Source organism: Kryptolebias marmoratus, linkage group LG10, assembly GCF_001649575.2.
Source record: "Kryptolebias marmoratus isolate JLee-2015 linkage group LG10, ASM164957v2, whole genome shotgun sequence".
NCBI classification, from domain to species: Eukaryota; Metazoa; Chordata; class Actinopteri; order Cyprinodontiformes; family Rivulidae; genus Kryptolebias; species Kryptolebias marmoratus.
The window spans coordinates 23,422,327-23,431,421 of record NC_051439.1 but is presented as its reverse complement, the minus strand read 5'-3'; the positions used below and the strand labels follow the sequence as shown (position 1 = coordinate 23,431,421).

At 44.2% G+C, this 9,095-nt stretch overlaps 1 protein-coding gene across 3 annotated transcripts in view; it reads left to right on the top strand.

Moving 5' to 3' along the window:
* LOC108251671 (neuronal PAS domain-containing protein 3) overlaps nucleotides 1-9,095 on the top strand; it is a 208,052-nt gene that overhangs the window by 136,307 nt on the left and 62,650 nt on the right. For all 3 annotated transcript variants that reach the window (XM_037977635.1, XM_037977636.1, XM_037977637.1), the window contains one exon: nucleotides 8,984-9,073. In XM_037977635.1, coding sequence (XP_037833563.1) covers nucleotides 8,984-9,073 — 90 coding nt within the window. The remainder of the gene's footprint in view (nucleotides 1-8,983; nucleotides 9,074-9,095) is intronic.

The window sequence follows — 9,095 nt, the reverse complement described above, 5'->3', positions numbered from 1 at the left end:
GTCGTTGAGGAGACGCTGATTCCCTCACATCCTCCAGTTTAACCACTTGGGCCTCCATGATAAAACCGTTAAACACACTCAAAGCTGAATAGTAATGCTCGTACAATAACAGTAGGAATGACTGATTAAATGAGCTTTGTAATTATATTTTCTCCTCCTAATATCCAACATGTTATCACTGGATCTTTTATCATTAAGTTAATCAGGGAGATGGCGTTAAAGAGAGCGAGGGAGCGTGTGATTAGCCGGCGAGTGAGAGGAGGGAAGCTTTTTCTCCTCATCCACTTGTTTTTATGAACAGTTCTGCTGCTGGAATAAATACATGTTTGGTTTTTTCCCGTTCACTGAAGAACTCTGCTGTGTGGCCAAACAGAAACCGTTCCTGTTAGCAGCGAGTTTCAGGGAGATCTGCGGTGGTGTTCGATGGTACGGCTGCTGTTTTTAGTCCCAGCAGCACAAACTCTGGTACCACGAGGAGGATCGGTGGTTTAGGTTCAGTTTGTTCATGCATCTTTAACAGAAAAGCTTTTGAAGCTGGTGGTTTTGTTTCATCAGAAGCTGGTGGAGCTCTTAAAGCCAAAAACGAGCCTTTTTGTCGCAGCCGAGAGGAAGACGGCGTGAGGAAGGACAAAATGTGCATCTGCTCTGTGGCGTGGGGTTCCTGGAAGGTTGTTCTGAGGTTAAACTGCAAAGAAAAACAGCATCCATCTGGAGAGCATTAACCCGATTTATCAGCTCCAATAAAACCCAACATATCGGCTGTTTGATTGGCTCTGCCCACCCTGTGGCTGGAGCGAGGTAACCATGGTAACCAGCCCACATGTGCATTTTAATGATGATGATAATGAAGTAATTTTGGACTTTTGTAATATTCTGAGCCAGGTGACCCATAAAACAACAGCAACCAGGACTTGAACTCATATTATTCTGCTTTTTTTAAGTTATAATTATTGTTTTTATCTGTTGTAGCAATTAGAGTAAAAATGTCCTTGTAGAAATTATTTTTAAAAACAATTTCTGCAGATCTGAGGACTCCAGACTTGGTGTTTTATGAGCGACCGTGGGGTCCAAACCACAACTTTAGGAACAGTTGACATAAGCTGTGACAGACGCTCTTATTTTATGCTGGACGGGCAGCTCCAAAATGATCACTGCAAAAACTAAATGTTTAAAAAAAATAAAATAAAAACTTGATCTGTGAGCAGCAGGAGGTTCTGATGGTCCCACAGGTTCAGGTTGATGGTTCTACAGGGTTTATGGAGGAGGAGCCTTCACTTCCTGTTTGGAAGCTCAGATCCAATGGAAGTCAGTGACAGTTTGGGTGTGTGACCTCTGACCTCTGAGAGGAACCCATCAGTACTCCAGCAGAGAGAGACACTGGAAACTGGAGAAGAAGAGAAGATGTTGGGAAGAAAGAACTTGGGGTGTTTATACATCACAGCTGAATATGTTGTTGTAAAATCTCCAGAAATCTTAAACTGAGGAAGTTTCAACTTCCTGTTAGTTCCAGGCTGCAGCGTGGGGCGACGACAAATTCTCTTTTTGCAATAACTTCAGTGTACGACAGGGCTGCAGAACACCAGATGTGGTTAGTAATGGACCTCGGTACAGAGAACACACACAGACACACACACACACCACACTTGAAGGAATTAAAGTGATATTGAGCTCTGAGCAATAACTGGAAGAGTGGAATTATTGCACCAGAGCTATCAGTGTGTGTTTCTGTGTGTGTGTGTGTGTGTGTGTGTCTGTGTGTTTCTGTGTGTGTGTGTGTGTGTGTGTGTGTGTGTGTGTGTGTGTGTCTGTGTGCGTTTGTGTGTGGGTGTGGGTGTGTGTGTGTGCGTGTGCACGCACTGTTGCGTCTGATTAAAGCGGCGCTGCAGCGGCAGCTCAGTGTCTGCAGCGTCACACTGATGCTGGGATCCATCAGTCCTGCTGCACATCAAACACTTTATTTATTTCCTTACAAACCTTCACAAAAAGCCAAATTAGAGTTTGGAGCATTTAATAAACAAATGAAATCCGGCATCATACGGGTTCTGAGAGGTTTGGACCGAGCCTGGAACCCGGTAATAAAAGAGCGTTTTATTTAGAACATCTCACCAGGAGCTGGAGTCCATTTTCCTCCTGATTTCTCACCATTTCCAGTATTGACATGTCTTGACCTTTCTTCCTCCCTCTCTTCCTCCTCCTCTTCCTCCCTCCTTCCTGTATTGACATGTTGACCTTTCTGGACTTTCTCTTTCTCTCCGTTTGGACTCGTCACCTCTGGCTCTGCCACCTTTCCTCTCTTCTTTTCATTGTCTCTTCTCTCCAGCTCTTCCTCTGCTTTTCTCTCTCCCTCCTCTTCCTCCTCTTCCTCCTCTCTTCCTCTGGCTATTGATTGGTTCGTTTGATAGTTCTATCACCAATCAGCATGAAGTTGACCTTTCGGGCTCTGCAGTGGTGGTGAGGTGTGTGTGTTGACCTTTGCGGGCCGACTCTCGACCCGGTTCTTGATGCTGCTCATCAGAACTTTATCTGGGCAGGAAGTGGCTCTGCCCTCCAGCAGAACTGAACCAACACTGGCCTTATTTACTGCAGAACTTTAAGTTTTCGAGCACATCTTGAAGTAACTCGAACCTCGTGTCAGGAACAAATATCTGAAACTTCCTGAGGTTTGAGTTTAATCCGGATGAACCTCGGAGGTTCTGCTAATCTGTGAAAATATAATGAAACAAAAAGTTATTAAAGCAGAAACTGGATTTTTCAGCTCGGTTCTGTCCGTCTGCGGTCCAGAACCTCATGAGTTCAGTCCGAGGAGGACGGTGGTCCGTTCCTGAAACCGGTCCACGGTTCTTTGTGCTGAAGAGCGACACTCTGAACAGAACCGTCGTTGTTTTTCTGAAGGTTTCCTCGTGGCGTTTGTTCCAGAACCGCAGCAGGATCCAACCCGGCCCAAATGCAGCAGAATAACATCATTTAGCTTCAAATGACGGCGCTGCTAATCAGGAACACGTCTGTTTAAGAGGCTTTGATAAATGTACCAGCCTGTTTTTATTTGAAGGTGTCCCACCTTCGGCTTTAAGCAGGTTTTCAGTTTGAATGTTTAAACGAGCAGCAGATGGAGGTAAATGGATCTAAATCCGGTTCTGTTCGGTTCTGTTGGATGTTTGTTCTTTGTTCCCGGAGACGAGTCTTGTAACACTCTGACTTGTTTTCTGTTCTTGGAGGAAAGTGGTTTCCTGACATCTGTAATCTGTGAACCGGTCCGACCTGACCCGGTTACTCAGAACAGGAAGTGGGTTTGTGTGCAACCGTCAATATCTTACCTGCTGTAGATGACCTCAGTTTGCAGAAACAGGACTGATGAGCTAACGGCTGGTCCAATCAGGGACGAACTGCAATTTTATTTTAGTTTTCAGTGGTTTTCATGAGCACTGTTTTATAAACCTTTATTAGTTTGGATTATACATTTATTTTAAATTCTGTGGTAATTTACAAACAAACGGCAGCTAGCTGTAGCACTTCCTATCTCTGTTAGATTATCCGTATCGTGTATAAAGAGGTGAATCTCAGCATGAATGATGTGAAAGTTAAAAACTGGACTTGCTGCTTTAGGAGGGGGTCCGTTTGGACTTCAGCTGTAATTTTCTTTGTTTCTTCCTGAGTGTTTCACTCCCTGCTGGGCTGAGCTTCATGTTGCTCCTGAGGATAAAATCTCTGTTGGTGTCAGAACCAGCTGCAAACATCGTTTCCTGTGTTTGTGTTTAACTCCGACCCCCGGCGCCCTCTGGTGGCTGCAGGAAACATGACGAGAGCAGCCAAGGATTTTCCTTCAGACCAACAAAGAAAACAGAAATCTGAAAGTGGTTTTCTGTTTAAACAATAGGTGTACAATTGTTCAGTTAAAGACGTTAAAACAGACTGATGCAGAATTTATATTAATATTAAAGCTGAAATCCTCCTCCACTGAAGGATAAATGACCCGGTTCACCACATTCCCAGGGTCTCCTGACTCTGATGTTTGTCAGGATTAAATCTGTAACCATGGAAACGCTGAAGATGAGCCTGAAACTGACTTTAGTCCAAACATCACCGAAGTGAAGGTTTTGTTTTCTGTTTTCCTACTTTCCTCAATGTTTGTGTTTATTTATTATATTTATCACACTCTCCATTTTTCTTTCTATCCCTCCATCCATTTGCCCCATGCTCTTTCACACCCACACCCACACCCACACCCACACACACACACACACACACACACACACACACAGTCTCTTTTCCATTTGTCATTAAGAGGCAGAGTGCTAGACAGTAACATTTAAACCGACCGTTGTGAATGGTTAAAAGATGGCCTCATCTGTTCTGTTGTGGTGGAGTGTGTGTGTGTGTGTGTGTGTGTGTGTGTGTGTGTGTGAGAGGCCGATCGATGCAGTAATCTGCAGGAGGTGGAAAGCACAGGGAGCAGGCCATTCAGCAGTGCTCACTAATCAATTGCAATTCTTTCTTTTACTGTCTTAATGCACAGATTTAGACATTATAGTGTGTGTGTGTGTGTGTGTGTGTGTGTGGGCTCGTATTTTCTTTAACCATTTGTGGCCCAACATTATTTCTTTGCCAGCCTGTCCTGAAAGCAGCTTGGTTCAGAGCTAACGAGCATTTCCTGTCGGATCAGTTTGTTTGTTGACGTCTTTTTGTTTAGATTTTATTTGTTTATTTAAGTTTTAAAGACGGATCTCGTTGGATCTTTTAGAGCTCAGAGTATGAGTGATGAATCTGAGACGTTTCTGTTGAAGGCTGATTGGCTGGGGTCGCCATCTTGATCCAGGTTTACTTTAGCTGTAGATGTTCATTCAATCATTGAGTTTCACTGAAGTAAATCCAGTGATTCATGAGATATTTTGCTAACAGTACAGACAGATGAAAACACTCAAAGCCGCCCAACTTGGCGGACTCTGTCAGGAATGTGTTGGAGACAATCTGAATGACACGTTGGGACAAACTGCTGGTGAAATCTGTAATCATGGAAACTCAATGAAGGTGGGTTTAAGGCAGGATCAGCAGCACACACTGAGCCTGGTTGTTTGTAGATTAAAATATGCTGAGTTTCTCAAACATGCGTAACATTCCAGCGACATCAGCGAGGCCCTGCAGCTCACGTGAGGAAACTGAGAAGCTCTGTAAACATCTCAGGACTTTTAGGAAACTCCTGTGAAGGTTTTTTACAATCTGCTCAGTGAGATTCTGCCTCATCTGTCAGACTCAGCAACAGTTTTCGATGGCAGGAAGTGACTCTGTTGGTCCTCCTCTTGATTACATCATGATCATTTCTCCTTGATTCTCTGAATCAGGTCGCTGCAGGGAAGACAGAAGATCCCTGAGAAGGTTTGAAGCTGGATCTCATGGAGACCCGTTGGAGACTCATAATTACTAGAAAACAGACAACTTTTCTCTTCCAGTGGAAATGAATTCTGAGTGTTTGAGACCAGCGAGACGTGCACATCGTTTCGTGCACAGTATGTTGGTGTCCACTTCACAGCCTGGCTCATGTTTCTGATTTAATCTGCTGGAGTAGACTTTAGAAATGCAGATCTGGATCAGGTTTTAATTGTTTATCATCAGTGTGATTCGGCTCCTGCAGGACTTGAACCACATCAGATGGGTTTGAGGCGCCCGCAGCCGCTCATTCTGAGGGAAAACATGTTTGAAATAAAACCTTTAAGACTGGAGGGAAACATTTGGAGACTGTTTGGAGACTCCTCTCCTCAGCCCGGTGAGGTACCTCCTGAACGCTCGGCCCACAGGTTCTTCTGCGACTGACGTTCACGGTCAACAACAACGAAGGACTCCTCGTCCAGCTGGGTGGGTCTGAAGGCTCAGAAACACATGAACCATCACACCCAGAGGAGTGCCGTGGAATGAAGTGGACCAAAAAGACAAAATGTGTAAAAACACTCTGACAGATAACTCCACTTCCTGTCATCAAACAATCCCAAAGACAGAAAATCTACAATCAAAACTGCAATTACCTGCAGAATTCTGAAGGGTAAACAAACCTGTGAACAGCAGACCCTGTGAGCCCCCAGCCCGGCGTCCACACACACACACACACACACACACAGCATTAGTGTTCTAGTTAGCATGCTGAAATGAATACAGTTAGATCCAAAGCAATTTCCTTTTATTTATCTTAGCAGCTCCGCATAAATAAAGGCAAGGGCATCCAGGCAATTAGCATAATTACTATGAGGCGGTCAGACCCTCTGTGATTTCATAAAGAGACACACACACACACACACCGCTGCCACAGGGTGTGTGTGTGTGTGTCTGAGTGTGATGGTGTGAGACAAACAGTGGTGCAGATACAGACTGTGTGTGTGATTTCTGCATATTTTTGTATGTTTACTTCTTGTTCAGCAGGTGTGTGTGATGTGTCCTTGGTCTGTCTGCACGCACACACACACACACACACACACACACACACACACGTATTGTGATTCATTATAAGATAGGGACTCATTTAACTCCAGCATGTGTAAAATCTAACACAACGTGCGCATAAATATACTAACATGGAGCTGTGTAACCACACACACACACACATCAGAAACTGTAAAGTTCTGTTAATATGCAAATAGAGGTAAGAATAACACAAGGAAGTAAACAGTCTCTCCTCAGACTGAGGTCAGCTGATCCTGCTGGTTTGTGCTGGTCCTGGTTTGTGCTGGTCCTGGGCCTCTGGTCTGGTGTTTCAGTTTCTGGTGGTCCTGTTTTCTGCTGGTCCTGGTTCCTGCTGGTCCTGGTTTCTGCTGGTCCTGGTTTCAGGGTCAATTTCTGGTTTGTGCTGGTCCTGGGCCTCTGGTCTGGTGTTTCAGTTTCTGGTGGTCCTGGTTTCAGGGTCAGTTTCTGGTTTCTGCCGGTCCTTGACCTCTGGTCTGGTGTTTCTGGTTTCTGGTGTTTCTGGTTTGTGCTGGTCCTGGGACCCCGGTCTGAGCCTCAGAGTTTGTTTTGTCTCATGAAACCTCAGGAAGACTTTGGCAGCAGGTTAACGGGTCAGGCACTAGGACCCTGCAGCATGTTGAGCAGCTTCTGCAGCTACGTGCTGAGAGGAAGAGTCGCTGTCACATATTTAAAACAGAACAGACTTCCTGCAGTGATTTAAAGACTGAAGCTGAAAACCTAAAGTTTGAACCTTTTAATCAGGAAAGATTCGATCAAACTGTCTTTTTTTATTTATTAATGTTGAAAATCTGATGAACCCTGGATCCTGTCTCAGGAGACGGTTTGGATTTTAACGTTAGTTTCTATCTGACACATGAAGAAGGAAGAATCTGAACAAACTCTGGGTTAAATATGTTTAACTCAGAAACACTGTTGCTTCTCTCAGCAGCAAATAAAAAATCTTCTGTAATGAAAACAAAAACAGCGTGTTTGTCTTGTTTTCTGAGACCTCCCACCTCTGGCTGACCTTTCCGGGCTCTGCCGGTGTTGGCGGAAACAAACAAACCCGGAGCAGGAAGCCGTGTGGGGCTGGAGCTCCGGGTGGAGTTGCTGCTCTAATAATCTGAAGCCTGTTTAACCTGCGGGACTTAAAGCAGGCGGCAAGGTTCTGTTTGTTTACATGTCAGCAGAACCAACACACACTTACCTTTAAACTTGCTTTCTAATTCTAATTAATCCATCTTAATCCCCTGGAAAATTCACCTGGAGGAACGGGAAAAACACAGGTTAGGATCATCGGCACATCTCTGCCGGGTTAGAAGTGACCCAGAACCAGAACCGTCCGAACCGCACCTGAAACCAAAACGACTCTAATCTGAGAGTTACCGTGCAGCTAATTTCTTCCCTTAATCCATACACGATTTAAAAAAGGAGCCATTTTTACTGACAAACTGTGTCATTAAAACCCTAAAAGTGTTTCTAGTTTCCTCTGAACTGAAGTTTAAAAATGAGAAATGTTTTATTAAAGAATAATCCTGGAATCTTTATTTACAGCTACTGCATTTAATAAAACGAACATTTCTTAGTTCTTTTAAATGGATTTGTCACTTTTATTTACTAAATCTGTTCGTACAAATTTACAGTCAACTGTTTCTGTTTCTGAAACCAGAAATCAGAGATAAAATATAAAACTTTATTTCACCTGTTTGTGTCCCTCCTCTTCCTCACTGAGGCTTAAATCAACTGTAGAGAAGGACGTGTTCCTCATTAACCTGCCTGACCTCTCAGGTGTGTGTGTGTGTGTGTGTGTGTGTGTGGCTCACTTCAAGGATCACATCGTGATCGGCACATGAAAACACTATTAGACACACGGATATCTGTGTGGAGGAAGGAGACAGATTTATCTCGTTAAGGTTTCCTCCGTCACTGTAGACGACCCGTGTCATGAGTCTAAAGCTGGCATCTTCTGATGGTTCTGATGGTTCTGGACTCTGGAGCCGGGCCAACAGGAACCGGTTCAACAGGAACTCAGCTGCTGGTTTCCTCTTTCAGCTGAGAGACGAACAGTTTTAATGTTTGACACTCGGACAGAATCAGGTCCAGATGAAGACGAACAGCTGAACGGTTTCAGCTGCTGTCAGATGAGTTTATAAATGTGGAAGAAGAACAAACTGAGACTAAACTGCAGCTAAACTGGTTTTCTCATGTTTCTCCTCTCATATTACGGTTCAGGGTGACAGAAATAAAATCCTTGTCCATTCTTGGTGTTTTGGGTCATTATCCTGTTAGATCTGTTTTTATTTGTTGGTTTTTAGTAGATGTTTTTCTTCTAATGTTTGTCAGTTTAAAGTTGTTTCAGGGACCTTTGTGGGTTCTTCTTTGTCTAACAGAAGGGGACAAACGTCTGTGAACCAGCTGATGGTTCATCCATGTGGACGCTCTGTCGCCTCTCTGAGTTTTAAACCATCTCTGGTTTGACTTCCTGCAGCAGGCGGAGCCTCCATGTTTGAATGTTTCTGCAGTAAATGTAACGTTGCTTCTGTTTTCTCTGTTTCAGTCTCTGGACGGCTTTGTATTTGCACTAAACAAGGAGGGACGCTTCCTCTACATCTCTGAGACTGTTTCCATCTACCTGGGGCTGTCACAGGTCAGTCTGCAACCAAGCTTTG